The sequence below is a fragment of the Acyrthosiphon pisum genome, chromosome A2 (assembly GCF_005508785.2).
Source record: "Acyrthosiphon pisum isolate AL4f chromosome A2, pea_aphid_22Mar2018_4r6ur, whole genome shotgun sequence".
NCBI classification, from domain to species: domain Eukaryota; kingdom Metazoa; phylum Arthropoda; class Insecta; order Hemiptera; family Aphididae; genus Acyrthosiphon; species Acyrthosiphon pisum.
Window position 1 is genome coordinate 94341709 of NC_042495.1, and position 17393 is coordinate 94359101.

The 17393-nt window shown below is 31.1% G+C and overlaps 1 protein-coding gene across 4 annotated transcripts in view; it reads right to left on the reverse strand.

The window, feature by feature from the left end:
• Positions 1-17393, reverse strand: part of LOC100160617 (receptor-type guanylate cyclase Gyc76C) — a 64133-nt gene that overhangs the window by 6447 nt on the left and 40293 nt on the right. For 3 of the 4 annotated variants that reach the window (XM_029490993.1, XM_001945580.5, XM_008184711.3), the window contains exons 3-7: positions 15930-15989; positions 12265-12614; positions 11186-11386; positions 3827-3892; positions 2055-2295 (exon numbers count right to left, since the gene is read on the reverse strand). In XM_029490993.1, coding sequence (XP_029346853.1) covers positions 2055-2295; positions 3827-3892; positions 11186-11386; positions 12265-12609 — 853 coding nt within the window. In that variant the 5' untranslated portion in view covers positions 12610-12614; positions 15930-15989. Of the gene's footprint in view, positions 1-2054; positions 2296-3826; positions 3893-6768; positions 7230-11185; positions 11387-12264; positions 12615-15929; positions 15990-17393 lie in introns of those variants that run through there. The other variant, XM_016804245.2, reaches the window with a different exon arrangement.

A 17393-nucleotide genomic window follows, 5' to 3' on the forward strand; every position in this document is an offset into this window, starting at 1 on the left:
AATTTACCTAATGCACTATAAGTCTTCAATGTTAAATTGTCATAAAACATTTTTGCTCAAAAAGATCATAAATGCCTCATAGTTATAATTGAATTTAAATGCCAAGAAAATGCAGAGCTTAAGCACCCTCATTTTTTTTATTGAAATTGCGCCTATGTCGCGTCTGTCACTAAAAACTACATAATCGTTTTGTTTTGTTCAGGAGTGACAAAAAAAAAAAAAAATTAATTTGATACCAATGAGTTTTAACATAATTCGATTGATTTTAAATGATAAAAAACCTACTTACTAAATAACAGGTATTACAGAAAAACAATGAAGATACGCGTTGTTCAAATACAAATGCTGTGTAGAATGTAGATGCGTGTAATTACTATGATGTTATTTATTTATATTATATAATTATGTTCTACTGCGTGTGTTGTACTACACACATATTATGCCACTAAATCATATAGGTACATGGTTAATGATCAAGTATAGAAAAAAATATTATATGACCAACAATTAGTTCTTGAAATAAACAACCCTTGTTTTATTTCATTAAGCGGTACAAAATAGTATGGCCTAAATATAAAATATTAGTAAAAAATCAAAATCAAAAATAATGTTGACACTTCACAACTGCCTATATATAATATAGGTACATAATATATAAAAAGTAGCATATTATTAGGTTGAATCTAGACATCTATAGTCATGATTAAAATAAATTATCACTATTATTGATAGGTTACCTATTCCTTGGCAAATAGATTTAGACTACATTGAATTTGTTGTTATTTAAAAAATATTGGTCCCTACCTAGTACCTGGTCACACCTCCTTCGACACTTCACCCAATCTTTTGGTATGATATTATAATACAATAAATCTAAATATATTTAAAATATAAATTATATTATGTTTTCAAGAATTTAAGAATGACAATTGGATAGTTATTTATTAAATTAATTGTATTTTTTATCCTCTCTGGAACATTTTAGGCTTTTAGGTTTTACAAAGGGTTTTTTTTGTTAAAAAACATTTAATATAGTATAGTAGAAAAATGCTTTAATTAATCAATTTTTCAACTAATATTTTTATTAGCATTTACTAGATTACCTACCTAATATTATATTCTTCAATACAGTATAGGTATAGTATTTATTGATAATTCTTACTTAAAAAAAAAATCAAATACTAATAAACATTTATTTTTTGGGGTACACAAGCCACAAGTCCCCTGTGACCCCCCCTCCCCCCTCACAGTTGTGCCAATGCGGAGGCTGTTAATTTTTATGACGTTATAAATCGATGAATGTAGTAATAATATACATTTACGATTTACTTAGCATATATTATTCTCGCAACGGTATAGGAGGTACACGCACAGCAAGAATATTACTACTGTTGTAGATGGTTTGCATACGTTTCTGGAAGACATGATCGAAAATCCGAAAAACTTCGCGTTCATTGAGATGAGTCAAAATATGAAAAATTAGTTGTGACAATGATGGCAACTCGACTCCAATTGTCATACACCCCCATCGACATAATATATAATATATACCTTCACAGTCCACGCCTCCACGGGGTTGGCTTACTTTTGTAAATAAAAAATATATATTAATATATTATATTAAAATTGACATTTGCGCGCAACCTTAATAATTTTCAACGTTCACAATAATATTGACAGACATCAGACGACAGTTGTAGTATACATATATAAAACATCATAAAAGTCACTTATACACCCAGCATAATATTATTAATATTATAGTAATATAGTATACGGTCACACAAATTAAATTATGACCCCACTCCTGGAAAATCTATTATAATATAATAATATATTTGTTCCATAAACTATAATACGACGTATTATAATGATATTATACGTATAATATCATTGTACAACCTTATAAACAATATGATAGTGGCGGCAGTGGCGTAATCGGGAATTTTCGTTGGGGGATATCTATATATCCATTATTTCTATCATAAATCGCAGGGTAATGGCGCCGTGGATTAATGGGTAGGCCGACAAGGTATAATATTATAAAATCTTACTTCTGGTATTGACCATGGTTTCTTGGACTACCGAGTACCAGTGTCCGACGTTGCAGCACGACTGGTCTTGTTCGCAGCACTGGTGCGTATCGACTATTGTCATAAAATGGTTTATGGACATGTTGGCGCTTTGTGCTTGGATTTTCAAAGACTCGGCTACGTTCTTCCACGGTTCTTCTGTGATTATGCTGAACTTCTTCCAGTTGTAATACCTTAGCAGGGCTATAATCGATTTGGTAATCTACAAAACATATAATAACACAAATTAAATTGTTTCTAGTTACGACATATGTTATTTCGTTAGTCGGCCAACGGCACCGAATATTTTATTGTCTACCTGCACTAGTATATTACACAGATTTCGTGCAAATGTACCAGTGTAATATACATCAAATTAACAAATACGCTATAAAAATATGAGTTAATTTAAAATAAATAAATGTTAGGGTATAGGTAGTTTAGGGTAGCTAGTTAGCTACTATTAGCTTTATTAAGTACCTATATAGTAACTATAGGTACTTAATAAAACTAAGAGATCAGAGAATACTAATTACAACATACAAATAATCATCAAAATACCCTATCTATTACTATACGCTTTACCAACTGTAATATATTGAAATATAATATTAATTTGAACATAGGCGTGCGCACGGGGGGGCAGGGTGGGCAGCTGCCCCTCCTGCGAGCTGAAATTTTCTTCCAAATATTGTTTTTAAAAAACATAATATTATAATAATATAATTTTTATATTATAATGAATAATATATTAATTATTAATATGTAAATAACGAGTGATAAAGAGTGTTTATAGATAGCGGCAATCACTGTGGTTTCACGGTAATCCAAACAAAATCGCGCCAATATATTCTACTATCAATTTCTATGTTAATTTCAACGCTATTAACATAAAAATTGATAAATAGCATCACTGTACGATGTTTTTCCAAATGGTAATATGCGTCCCGGCGCATGCGCAGTATAAATAATGGTCGGGTCTGTTATCAATACCCGGATGGTTGGGTCTCTATACACAGCTTAGCAAGTTGCTAGTAACATAGCAAGTAACATAGCAAGTTTCAATATTAATATATTAAATTTGTAGTTAAATTAATGATTTTTAAAACTAAAATACTTCCATGACTAATATTAATTGAACTAACTAATAAAGTAACAACCAAAATAATATTTAACTATATATTATAAAATATATATTTTATTACATTCTGCCCCCCCCTGTCAGCATGGTCTGCGCACGCTTATGAATTTGAATAAGTACCGGAAAAAAATCCCCAACATATTTTGTTTAAAATTTTTATAATATTTCGGCGTTATAAATGAAAATAAAAAGTCAGACTATAAACATGTGTATTGTTTGTTAAATAATAATATTGGTAATTATTATACAAAATCTATCAATTAATTTAATACAATATTTAAAATTGTTTATAAATTGATATAGTTATATTTATCTTCCACGCCAAAAAGCATAGTACCTACCTACAGTAAAACCTCGCTAAAACGGAACTGCTTGGAACCGTCCAATTTAATAATATATATATTTTGAAGTCATCGGTGCAAATATAAAATGATGTATATCAATCCTGTTCAACTCGCTAAAATTTTTTCTTTACCCGTCATATTCGGTGCAATTGCCATATAGCCCATGACAGTTATTTTACATGATAATGATTATATATATACTTATATATTAATATATTATAGTATATACTATATTATAATATGGAAACATATTTTTTTTTTTGTTATACCTGAGTGTCTGGAGGTTCTGTTCGAGCAAACGTCGGAACTTCCGATGCTTTGTAATCGGCACATTTCTGAAACATGTTAAATGTAGGTTATAGTTGGCACGCGGCCTAATACTTTTATAATAATTATTATATTGAAATCATATTGTGATGTATGTATAATATAATATAAAACCCCTAACAAAATTATCTAGGCGTATATCACGTGTTATTGAAATAAATGTATATTTTTGTATAATTAAATTCCCCGCGAATGAATAATGGTAGATTAATAACAAAATTTAAGTTAAAAAAAAAAATATTACGATGTTCAAGATAAAGACAATAATTAATATTTGTAACCATTATTATAATATATTATCACTCTGCAATTTTTGACATGGTGTAGTAAATAATATTTAATAAATATTAAATATTATAAAAAGTGTTGTACAATTAAGTTAGTTGTACCTAAACACTTTAACGGAAAACAAATTTACCAACTGAACGTGCTGCGACAGAGACCAGAAAGACTGGAAGGGGTGGCCTAACTCGTCTAAGCTCGTTTCTCGATAGTTTATACTACTCATAACTAAGCGTATTTACATAATTTAAACGTTATTTATAGGTACTATTTGGCATATAAATAATAATAATCGTTTGACGACATGCACGGTTTTATAATTCGTTTCATTTTTTTGCCGTATAATATAATATTATATAATAGTTAATTATAAAATCAATGGTATTATTATAAACTAGAAGACTTATCCAGTGAAATTTTATCGTTACTCAGTATTGGAAACCAAAAAAATCTTGAGAGGACGCCCGCTCGTGTAGTTTTCATCTCACAAAAGTATAATTATAATAATATTAGCACATTTGCTTTCAGCTAAAACTTGTTACCTTTAAAAATATAACGAATTGATAGGTTATTCAAACTTGAAGCCTGAAGGTAACAATATTATCTGCGTTTGACACTGTTTGTACGTTACAGGGTAGGTTTTTACGATATTTCAATTTTTAAACGAGTATATAGGTAATGAAGATATAAGATAATCCAATATAAAAAATGCATGTGGCAGCGGAGCGTTTTCTTTTATTTTTGTATTAAACCGATGATAAGGGACGATCTACGAGTCTACTGGCATTTACTGCATCGCTGCTTGTCACCATTGTTTATTTTCTTAAGAGGACGTTACACGCCCACGAGTTGTCTCCACCAAAAAAATGTACATTTCCGTTCGGAAAAATCTATTTTTCATTGTTGTTAATGTAGGTGAAGGTGAAATGACTTATCATGCAATCTTGATGCGCATATATTGTCATATTATTATATGAGGTATCTCTTAGGATTTTGTTGATATTGGCCACGTTAAAACCCTACACCTGTATCATGGACGCACATACTGCCTCCGTCCATTAAATGGGCAATATAGCAAAATATTCCACTTTAATTCGATAACGTGATTTTCTGTTTTTGTTGAGCACACGTACGTAAAAAGTTACTTTCTAACTTGACTTGTTAGTTTTGATATATATTAACTTTGTAACTTAACTAGTTGAGTTTAATGTGTAAAATAGTCTAATTTACTCGTTAGAAAAAAAACTGACTAGTTATTATCAGTATTTTTCTTTTCATTCCAAAATGAATATTTTAATTTTAATTAATATTTTAAGTTGTCATACGCATGACAGTACTGTTATATATATTTTTATTTTGTTTCACCTTTTATGTTCTAATAACTGATAAGTGATATACCAATTAATTGAAATTATAACGTACCTACTTCGAACATTTTGATCAAATTACTAATTCAATTTTTCAGTTTTAATCAATAATTTAAGTTAGATATAACTTATTATTTACATTTCAACAAAAAGGTTTTTTAATCTATAAATAAAAACCGGCAAAGTGCGAGTCGGACTCGCGCACGAAGGATTCCGTACCATCATCAGTTATAAACATGTTGGCAACACTGCTCATATTAAAAATTCTATAATTTTTAGTATTTATTGTTATCGCGGCAACAGAAATACACAATCTGTGAAAATGTCAACTTTCTAACTTTCATGGTTCATGAGATACAGCTTGGTGACAGACGGACGGACAGCGGAGCCTTAGTAATAGGGTCCCGTTTTACCGTACTGAACCCTAAAAAACTAACTTCTAACGTCTACTCTAACTTAAGTTACTATTTTCACCAAACTAACTTCTAGCTAACTACGTTAGAAATTCGGACAGTTTCAGAAACTAATTTATATTCAAACTTAGTAAGTTTTCTTATTAAAGTAACTTAACTTCAACTAGTTGAAAAAAATGACTAACTTCACAAGCTTTGTGTAGTAATGTAACATTGTACATTGAAGAAAGTATATAGAGATGGACAATTTTAGGGCCCAAAATTGAAAATTGTACTGGGCCCATAAATTGGTAAATCAGGCCCTGTGTGTTAGACAAAAACAGAAAATCATGGTATCGAATCCCCTTATGCAAAATACAATTGTGGCGTCTAGGACCTTATAGTGGATATCAGAGTTTGAACTCCTGTTACCAAATTCAATATCATCGTGATAATGTAATATTATACTTTTTTGTCCTTTATTGTCTAAACGAAAAAGTTAGGATATCAAAAACGCAAATTATTTGATCATCCAGCCGCCTCATTTCTCTTGCTCCAGACATTCCCGAAGCCCCCCCCCCCCCTTGACCAGTGGCGTATTTGAGGGGATCAAGGGAATAAATCCCCACATAGGCAATATATAATATGTAACATTTTTCGGAGTTCAAACTTAAGGTCTATAACTTTATTTAAAAACCTAAATATTAACCTTGACCAGGGTTAGGTTATTAGCGCGTAGAGACCGTTATAAATGTTTTAGAACATTATTGCTCAGACTCTCGGAAATAAATAATATTTTGTAGTTACTGATCATATAAACGACAATATGATGGACGTACTTACGAACGAAAATGTAAAATGATCGTTATAAGTGAAGAGCTGTGTAGGTACATTTATCTTTTACCAATACCCACAACGATCGCAGGCAGCCGTTCTCCACTGTTCTGCACTGTACACACGACTGCACGCCGTTTCTCGCAAAAACATAAACCTAACAAAACAGTAAAAACTACAGAGAGATCCGTCATCAGCTATTTATAGTGGAACACGACCTTGGAAAATCTTGAACACACGTTCAGCAAACCGCTATGTATAGATTTTCTTGTCGCCCGCTCTCGCATAATATATAACAACCGTCGACCACGTTATAATATAATAATAATTATATTATAATACATAATAATACGACCTTGAGGGGGTCAGATTACCCTATTTACCCATACCAACCAAAAGTATTGCTATATACCCCAACGGCTAATATGCAATAGGTATTATAATATTATAAAACGCACTAGTGTTGTGGGCGGCGACATTTAAACGCAATTTAGGCGTGCATGCAAATAATCGTGACGGTCTCCGCCAAAAAAAAAAAAAAACATTAAGAAACATAATATAATTATTACATTATAATATTTTTTTATACTATAACTACCATAATATTATTCATAATACAAACGCCGATATAGTATCGTATACTCGACATCGACATGCAATTCCATACCGTCAAAAGAAAACGTTAAAATATTAATAAATTATATTGTGATGAAAAATTGTCACATGACTTTTGGACCCTTACTTTGTTGAAAAAAAAGACACCTAAAATCGGCTTCTCGTTGATAACTAGTTTTGATTGCTCAACTCCGTTCAGAACTCTCCAATTTAGAGATGTTTTCAAAAAATAACAGTTCTATTATTGTTCTATTAACATATTGTTAAGTTAGTATTGTAAGATTTCTCGTAATTTGTCCATATACTATAATAGTATAATAAACTAACGGTCCGTATTACACGAAACGAACAATCTAATTTATTTATTTATTTGACGCCACAATAATACAGCATTTGACAAGTTGTACAATTTATAACTAGTAATAGATAGATAGTTATACCTGAAGACACAGTGTATAAGATGACTGATGAAGTATATAGTTTATACACTAACCCATGAGACGAAATACATTAAATAGTGTTAATTAAGATAGCCGAAAAACTAAAATAATTTATTAAACACGTTATATTACTAAATAATGTCTACTTTTAAAAACTTAAAACGAACAGTAGAAATGTATATAATAATAATACAATTTATAGGTAGGTACAATGAAACAATGAAAATCCAAGAAATTTCGCGGTGTAAACAATATAGTTTTTTTTATTTTATTTTGCAAGATAACTGAACACAAAGCATATTGTATATATTATATATATATATTGATTACACGTTAGATGAACTAAATCCACATAAAAAGTTTGAAAACAACACTAATAATAACCTGAACTTAACCGTTCATAAAACGCACGATATGCTAACATTCTCCTATTAATGACTTTGGCATAGGTTATGAGATTTTAAACGACTTTGTGTGTTGTACATCCAATGTCGTAAAATATAACTGTGTGTAATAACAAACATAATTGAAAAATAAAAATTGATTTACCAACTTATAAAGTGCTTACAAAGCTAGTATGCTTTCATTTATTTTATTATTTTATTACCTATGCCTATAGCACTGTCAACTGTCAAGATTATATAATATAAAGAAAATATAGAACAACATTATTAATACAATTTCAAACATTGTAAAGTTATATGATGGGGAACTTGAGACTGGGCGGGGTGGTGTCTCAGTCTTTATATTGAAAAGCAATACGTAACTACATAAAATCCTAATCAATATAATATTCAAAAAACGATGGAATCATGTTAACTATTAAAAATAAATATAATATGTCAAGAAAAAATTCAATATTTTTCAATTAAACTTGCAGATTACGTTGCAATAAAACGTCGAATAATTATTGTTATTCACAGTAAAACCTGTATGGCTGTGCTTGTAACGTTTTTACTTTTATTCATCAAAGATTTAAAACGATTTTTTACGGTTGTGTACTTATACAGTTTCAGTTACAAATTTCCAATATTAAAATAGTATATTACCATATACATTGTACATCATATATTTTACTGATAATGCATACACATAATATTCTAGTTATATTCATTAATAAAAATTATTTGTTCAATTCTTTTACAGCAATTTCTAGTTACAATGCAAAATATGATAAATAAATATAGGTATTATTAACAATATAATCGATAAAAAAGTCCAATTATTGAATTATATAACGTAATATCGCTAAAAAAAATTAATATTATTTTTGATGTTTTAAATTTATTTTATACACTATTGTGTTTTGGTTATGGCATAACTATTATACAATAATTATATAAATATACAGTTATGTTATTGTGTCATAATAAATCATTCGTTTGAAAATTAAACTTAAATATTCAGAATTTAATATTAAAAAAAAAGTCCATTTTACAGATTTGCAAAGTACTGGTATGAATGCTATAGTATATAATATGGTATTCTAGTATTATATCTCGTTATAATATACCCCAACAACCAATATAGAAATATTAAAAGTAAAACTCCTTCAGACCTCGGGGGTATTCAAATATATTAGATATTAAATTTAAATTATTTTTTTGTAATTAAAATAAAAATTATATATTTCGAAAGCTATATTTGAATAGGCGTGTCAAAGCAAAATGTAAACGAATTTATAACCAGAATGAGCCAGATAAAAAATATTACAACCATCATGTTCAAAATGTAATTGCTTCTTGCCATACCTATGTGTTTTAATTTTCATATATTTATTTACTTTGTAATAATATTATTATATGAACACCTACGCTATTAATTTACTATATAGCAATGTATGTACACTGTCACAGGGTTATCCTATATAAGTATATCAACAAATTATTAGATAAATGGATATGAAGTGATTTTCACGAAGGCGATCAAATTGCTGAACGCCTGAACATAATATATCGGTGTATTAGCAATCAATCTTTTCGAAAACTGTTGACTCGTTGGTCTTAAAATATGTCTTGAGAACATTTTATAAATTCTAACTGTTTGCTAAAAACTATTAAATTTCTTCGTAACGTTATTATTATTATACTATAAGTATGATTAATAGGGTAGACGTAAAAAATAATAAATACAAATTGTATATCAACGCATATAATATAACAAATTAAGAACACGAATTATAGTATTCACACGATCGAAATAGTAATTTCAATGCTATTAACTATACCTATACGTCTATACTAGAAGACTCACGACAGACTTCTAGAGAAAAATGTAGTTTAGAGCAAGTAAAGGAATCAAAAAACACTACACTTTTACAGGAAAATCGAGTTATATATAACTCTTCAAGGACGCATTTTAAACTAAAGAAATAGGTAAAATAAAAATGAAACCTAGGTATATGCAAAAAAACAAAAACCTGTCATTGTTGTCCTTGTATTTTTATCGTTAGTATTTCAATAATAAAACTTAGGTATTTATTTTAAATAATCGCGTAGTCTTCGATTTACATTGTTAACCTTCTTTTAGAAATCAAACATATTATCATATATAATTAGTTTTGATTATTCGAATGGATCAATAGAGAATGTCGATTAATTGTCCTTATCTATAAATATATGATGATGTACACGCGTGAGTCGACTACTACAGCAGCCGACAACCGACTGCGAAATGGAAATATAAAATTAACAATCGCTCACCCTTAATTACGACATAAATACGATATACCTACTAATATACGTAAAAACGTGGACCGCATAATATACAATACTAATAATATGGATGTTCGTGAGAAACGGGTAGAGCCGTAGAGGAGAAAAGTGGGCGCAACGTATATCATTATTATTATTAATAGTATTTAATACGCGTGCTGTACATCATAATAACATAATGTACCTATACTTAAATACTGTAGAAAATTCAACAGTGGACACGCGTCTTGTTAACTCGGTCAACTTGTGTGTTTCTTAAGAAAGGTTTTTACACAATACACAGTAATTAATAGTACAGTATATAAACTAAATTTTTCAGTTTATAAGAGTTTATTTATTCCGCTGTTGAGAATATACGGTACTAAATTTAGAGTTTGTCAAAGATTTAAAACCAAAAAAAAAATTTAAAAACACTACATTGTACTTCAATAACAGCGCAGTTCATAAAAAAATCGAACGAAATAGGTAATACCTAATCGTAATAACCGTAATAATCGGAGCGCTCGTCTTCGAAAGAATCTCTCTTCGCATAATATACCCATGGGTACGAAATCTGGCAGTTAAGAATAATATAATACCGCATTGTGTCTTCTTCACATAATTATTTCACACACACCTAATAACAATAATACTATTATCATAGTATAGGGTACTCACATAGCTGATCATTGGAATGTTCCACGCCTGCGCGACTATCGCCTCTGTGTAGCACGTATTGCCCTCGGGTCCAAAAAACACGGCCACTTTGTCGCATATCATCTTTGAGATGGTTTTGGTCGCGTGCACCGTTTCGCCATGCGTGTCGTCCCATTTCAACACCAACGACACGTTGGGCAACAGGTTCGGATCATCCTCGATCTGCGTAAAAAAACAAATCGAAAATAAAAAAACTCGTTCTGAACGCATCATTTACCGTTCCAAATGGGGTGCAGTACAGTCCGCTTCTTACGTACGCACGGGTATATAAATGTAAGGGAGTGGTATAACACATAGCCAGATAAATGCAACAGGTCAAAAAAGGCTTATGAGGCCCGGATTTAATTCATTGTTTAAACACACATCATTTTCGTGTAATTCGTGAGTACTTTCCTGTTATACGAGACTACGGTTGTTATCGCGTCTACCACCCAAGACTACCTTCGCTATTGCGACTACCGCGCTTATTTTGTGAAAAATCAGAATCCGGTTATCTAAGACTACCAAAATGGTACTTTCCTGTTATACGAGACTACCTTATTTTTCTTGCCTTCTTTGATATATTTTTTAATAGGTAATATGTATTGTGGGAATGGCCAGAATTATATAAAGAAAAAATTTAAATACATAGAAAATATTCGTAATGTATTTTACACGGTATACGCCAAAGTGGAAAACAATAAAATAATAAATAATTTATGTATTGTGGGGAATGGGGATGGCCACATTCAAATTATATATAAAAAAATTATAACAGGAATGTATAATTTTGGTAGTCTTAGATAACAAGATTGTGATGTCAAAAAACAGGGTAGTCTCGTATAACAGGAAAGTAGATACCTAATCGTGAAATGTGATTGAAAAAGTTTCATAATCCAAGAGTCGCGTAATCGCGTAAATGGTACTTCGAGGTTTAGTCTTCTCTCGTCGTAAACGACTATATACAAATTATAATACATTGTTTTGGAGCGAAACGTCCTGCAGGTCAGGTTTTTAAGGGATGTATATGCGGTTTTATAGCAGTATCATATAATACTCGCCTCCTTCAGCGCCAAAGTCAGAGCACCCGAAATGGCCAGGCCTTGCCGGTTGTCCAGTTTCCCCTTGGCTGCGGTTAGATAGCCGACCGTCAGGTTCCGCAATATTGTACTGGCGGCGGCGGAGACGTTGGTGGTGGTTTCGATGACCGAGGTCGTGGTAGCGTTGCTGGTTGTCGGGGCGTTGGTGACGTTGATAGGTGAGGCGTAGGCGACGGCGGTGGTGGTGACGGCGGCTGTAGACGATGAGCTGCCGGTGTTCTGCGCCGGCGTCCCGGGGGGTCCTTTCAGGACGATCAACGCGAGCAACAAGATTAGGACCGCCGCCTTCGGTCGACCGTTCCGCATTTCACCTGCCGAAACGGATATACGTGTTAGCTGTGTATGGGTAGGTAAGTGTAAGCCGCATTAAAATAATAGTAATAAACATAGGTATTTTTATGGTGCAGGTGTCGCTGCTGCATACTTAAAAGGGAGGATGTTCCGAGTGCCAACATTTTAAGGGTTCCAGAGCGTGTTAGTCAAATCAAACGTTTTAAACCATAGTACATTTAAAGAAAAAATAATAATATGTTAAAAATATGCACGGCAACTGCTTTCTGAATCATTTATAGTGACCGAACAGCGACAGTACCTAACCTTTATATTATGCGTCATGCGTGGTAACTGGTAAGGGAATCATCGCTATTTAGGTATTATATACGATGTTTTGGTATTTGTACAATTCAGTTTCGGATTTGGAATTATATTTATGGCTATAATATATTCCATCCGTTAATACGCCTAATGGAGTCTGGTAGGAACAGCTATAGTTGTCAGTTGATATAGGATTTTCGATTTTCATATAATAATTATCTAATTTACGTAATTTACTTATTACTAAACAATATGAAATATGAGCAACGTAGAAGCGATGACTGTTTGCATACAAATATAAATAACTGGTATGAAATGGTCAGAAGTTGGTAGCAATATCTGAGTATTCTGTATTTGACAATAATAATACCTAATAAATACCTAATTAATAAGGAAAATTAAATTTCAATAAGATACATTTATTTAATGTGTATTTAACTATTTTAACTACCCATATGTAGTTATTTGGTAATCTAATATACTGACACTTTAGTAATAAGCCTGTATAACGGGAAAGAAAATGTTTTTTAAGCCTCAATTGGGTGTTATTTTTCGCATTCAATCAGGTTATTTGTTCGAACCAAATTAAGTGTACATTTTGGTACGTAAAAGTATAGAACTCAGCTGTGTGTGGTACATCCGATGTGTTCAATAAATGTTACATACCTAGGTAAGGTAAAAAAAAAGCTGACGATTAAGCAGAAATCGTTACAATTATCAATGTATAATTTCATAATATTATCATAATATATTTTTATTATATTATATCGACTCGACTCTCATATTCTGAGAATCGACAATTATTAACAATATTAATACTGTACGAACTACGCAATTTATTTTTTATAATTACAATACCGACATGTATGTTACATTGTCATTGATTAGAAGGTATGAAAATACTTAGAAAATAAAAATGCAGTAGACGCCAGACTCAACTAGTTTCTTTTAAAAATTATCACACACATATCTTATAATAATATAAATATTTTTAATTTAGTCATTTTATAAGCATACACGGAAAATCAATGCAGTGTACAGTAAGTTGTACTCACATTTTCGATAATTTTATATATTTTTTATATATACTCATAATATAAATATTGAATATTTAATGGACAAGAGTCGTGCGTTCGGTGCAAAAGGGGTGTATAAGGTTAATTTTATTATTAACTATTAAACAAATTACTACCGTATAATTATATTCAATAGATGATCATGAAAATAATTTAAATAATACTCGCTGATTAGAAGGTATATTATGTTTGAGATGCATATTATACAAAGAAATTCTACACTCAGCACTATACGCTGACCAGAGTATTATTGTTTGAACAAACTTTATAAGTTATAACAATAAACACGACGATTTTAAGCGAGAGTAAGTGATTTGAATTGGAAATAATTTAATCTTGAAAACAAACAAATTGTTTGTACATTCAAAAAGAAACAATACAATTTACGAATGTATACAAGTATGTCAGGTATGTGCATATCACACCAACATTATAATGCGTACTTGTACGTACAATAAACCATAATAATATATACAAAACAGTCAACAGTCAACAGTCAACACACACACACACACACACACACACTCACTCACGTGTTAACTATATTAATAACGAAGGAAAGTTATGCCGTTTTAGGTTTATATATGAAACAGATAATTCACAGGAAGAAAGGTCAATGTTATAATATTCTCAATATAGTTTTATATTATAATATACCGAGTTTGCACACAAGCTCGACGACTACTTAATACCTATTACCTGTAGGCACAACAAGACTCCAAGGATACCGTTTTTAAATACGCTTATTTATAATTTATAATTATACACGGAATGTGCCCGTGACGTTTTGATTTATTTCGAGCGGGGGGGGGGGGGAAGGGATAAAAATATAAAACTGCAGTGCGGGGGAAATGATGATTCCGTTACCCCACTTAAAAAAAAATAATTTATAACAATAATAACGACTTATAATATTATTATGTATGACGGGACGCCTTATAAGTTGTAAACCGCGGCAAAGCGGTATACACAGAAACGTGTCTACGAGCGAAAATAATAACAATAATGATATATTCTATGTAGTATCATATTTGGGACACACTGAGCAGTCACATTTTAATAGATCCGAACGGTCCAGCAGCGGTCTGCGGGTTCCTGCAGCTCCCCTTGGTGACTGCAGGCGTCACAAACATGCGTTCAGTATTTTAAACTGTGTGCACATAATATAAAACTGGAAAAATATATAAACACATAAACGTAGGCGATAGCATCGCGAAACCGACAGAAGGCGTTTGAGGTAATGATAATGATACGAATGATAATAATATGACACTGCAGGTAGATATAATAATAATATGAGGTGTTCTGAACAAGACGGAATGATTGCCGCACAACGCCATGATTTTAGATTATAATAATATTATACAAAATTAAATCATTGTACCTACATATTATGACTATTAATTATTATGAATAGAGAAAAAACTGTAGATACTTATTATAGCGTATACTATAACAATACACGTTACAAGGCGTCTATTTATAGATCGTTAGATTATGAGAGATATTATACATATACCTATAATATTTATTTGTTGAAAACAATTAATGTTAATATAATTAACACAAATACACAATTAACACATAACATTATTTAACTCGAGAAAAAATTGACGTAGAACGGGGACTTGTATTGTCTCATTGCATAATATTACAGTAAACTTTGATAATACCTGTGTCGTATTTATAAAATAAATAATAATTTATAGCAATTAAAAATAAATCGAAATACGTTTAAATAGCTGGACGATTAAGATTTAATAAATGTTATAATTTCATAACAATAAACAAGCTATGAAAAAAGTTGTGCATTTTTTTAGGGTTAAGCTATTGTAATAATATATGCACATGCTTCCGTGACAACATGTAATTAATATTTATTGATTTAGTCGATGAAATTATCAAATATTGCCGGAAGCAATGAAAGTCCGTTGGATTAAATAAAATTAGGCATACCTGCAAACCAACAGCTCCATTTTTGAAAGCAACTTAATTCGACGCGTTACCATTCCAAATCTGTGAACACAAATATCAATAAATAGGTTTAAAAAAACTGGCGTAAAAAAACAAATATAGGTAGAATAATATTAACCGGGTACGATCTTTGCAATGCCACGGCATCGAAAGATTGAGATTCGGTTTTTGCGAAAAAAAATTTCACAATAAAATTGAGAAGCACTGGTTGAGATAAATTAGTCTATTTTTAGATCCTATTGCCACGAGCGTATCAGAGGTCAAACGAATCCTACGCACTCACACACACTCACGCATTTTATGTACATTATTATTATCATTATACAACCTACAACTACTTATACTTGTGTAGTTGTGTGTGTGTGTGTGTGTGTGTGTGTGTGTGTGTGTGTGTGTGTGTGTGTGTGCGGGTGCGTGTATACGTGTGATGTTGTGGACGTTGGCTATAGCCCTAACCGCTCACTACATAGATATATAAACAAGGACAGTTCGCGCTATACAAAATAATAATATCGTAAAACGTCTAAATCGATTTTGTTTATCATTTGTTTTTCTTCTCTATCTTTTAATAATAATTACTGTATCGTATAACGGATATTATAATATTGCCGCGAGTCGCCTGTGCAATCGCAAAATATACTAACGCGCCATTGTCATCTGACCGACGTATAATAATTATTGATAACGTCTTATTATAAATTCTTGTACAGTTCAAGAACGAGAAGACAATGGCTCGTGTGTAAACACTTTACAAGTCTTCGGAGAAAAATGCACAATGGATATTATATTATCCACGGGGGATGCGTGGGCGGTGGTGAAGAGCGAAGGGAAATTTGTACGTTTCACCTGTTCACTGCATGTACCAGAAGTAGTAAATACTAAATACGTTGTTTCTGGTAGGTAGTTGTACCACATACGATAGTGGTAGTAATAATAATAATAATAATAATAATAATGATAATAATAGTAATAACAAAACTATACGAGCACCTGTAAATATTATACATAATGTAATTGAGTATATAATATTATGCACAATTTATTATTCTCAATGATAATATCTAAGAGAAAAAAAAACACGAACACACTATATTATGGAAAAAAAGTACCTACCTATATATACATAATATTTGTTTATACGCTCGTTAAAAAAAAAAATTTAAAAACGTGGCTGTCGTCTCTATTATTCTTGGTCATGGCTATACAAGCGAGGACAACCTTATTAACGATACAAATGATGATATATTATGTAAATGCGGGTGGAGTGATCATGTTATGATATTATTATCGAGAGAGGTGTCGGGTAGACGCGCAGACGAAATGTCGTTCCAACAAAACACGTCATATAAGAGGGATAACAAGAATTTAACCCCCCCCCCTAATTATTAATGTATATATTATATACACTTAATCTGTGTTGAACATAATAATATATATTATGTACAA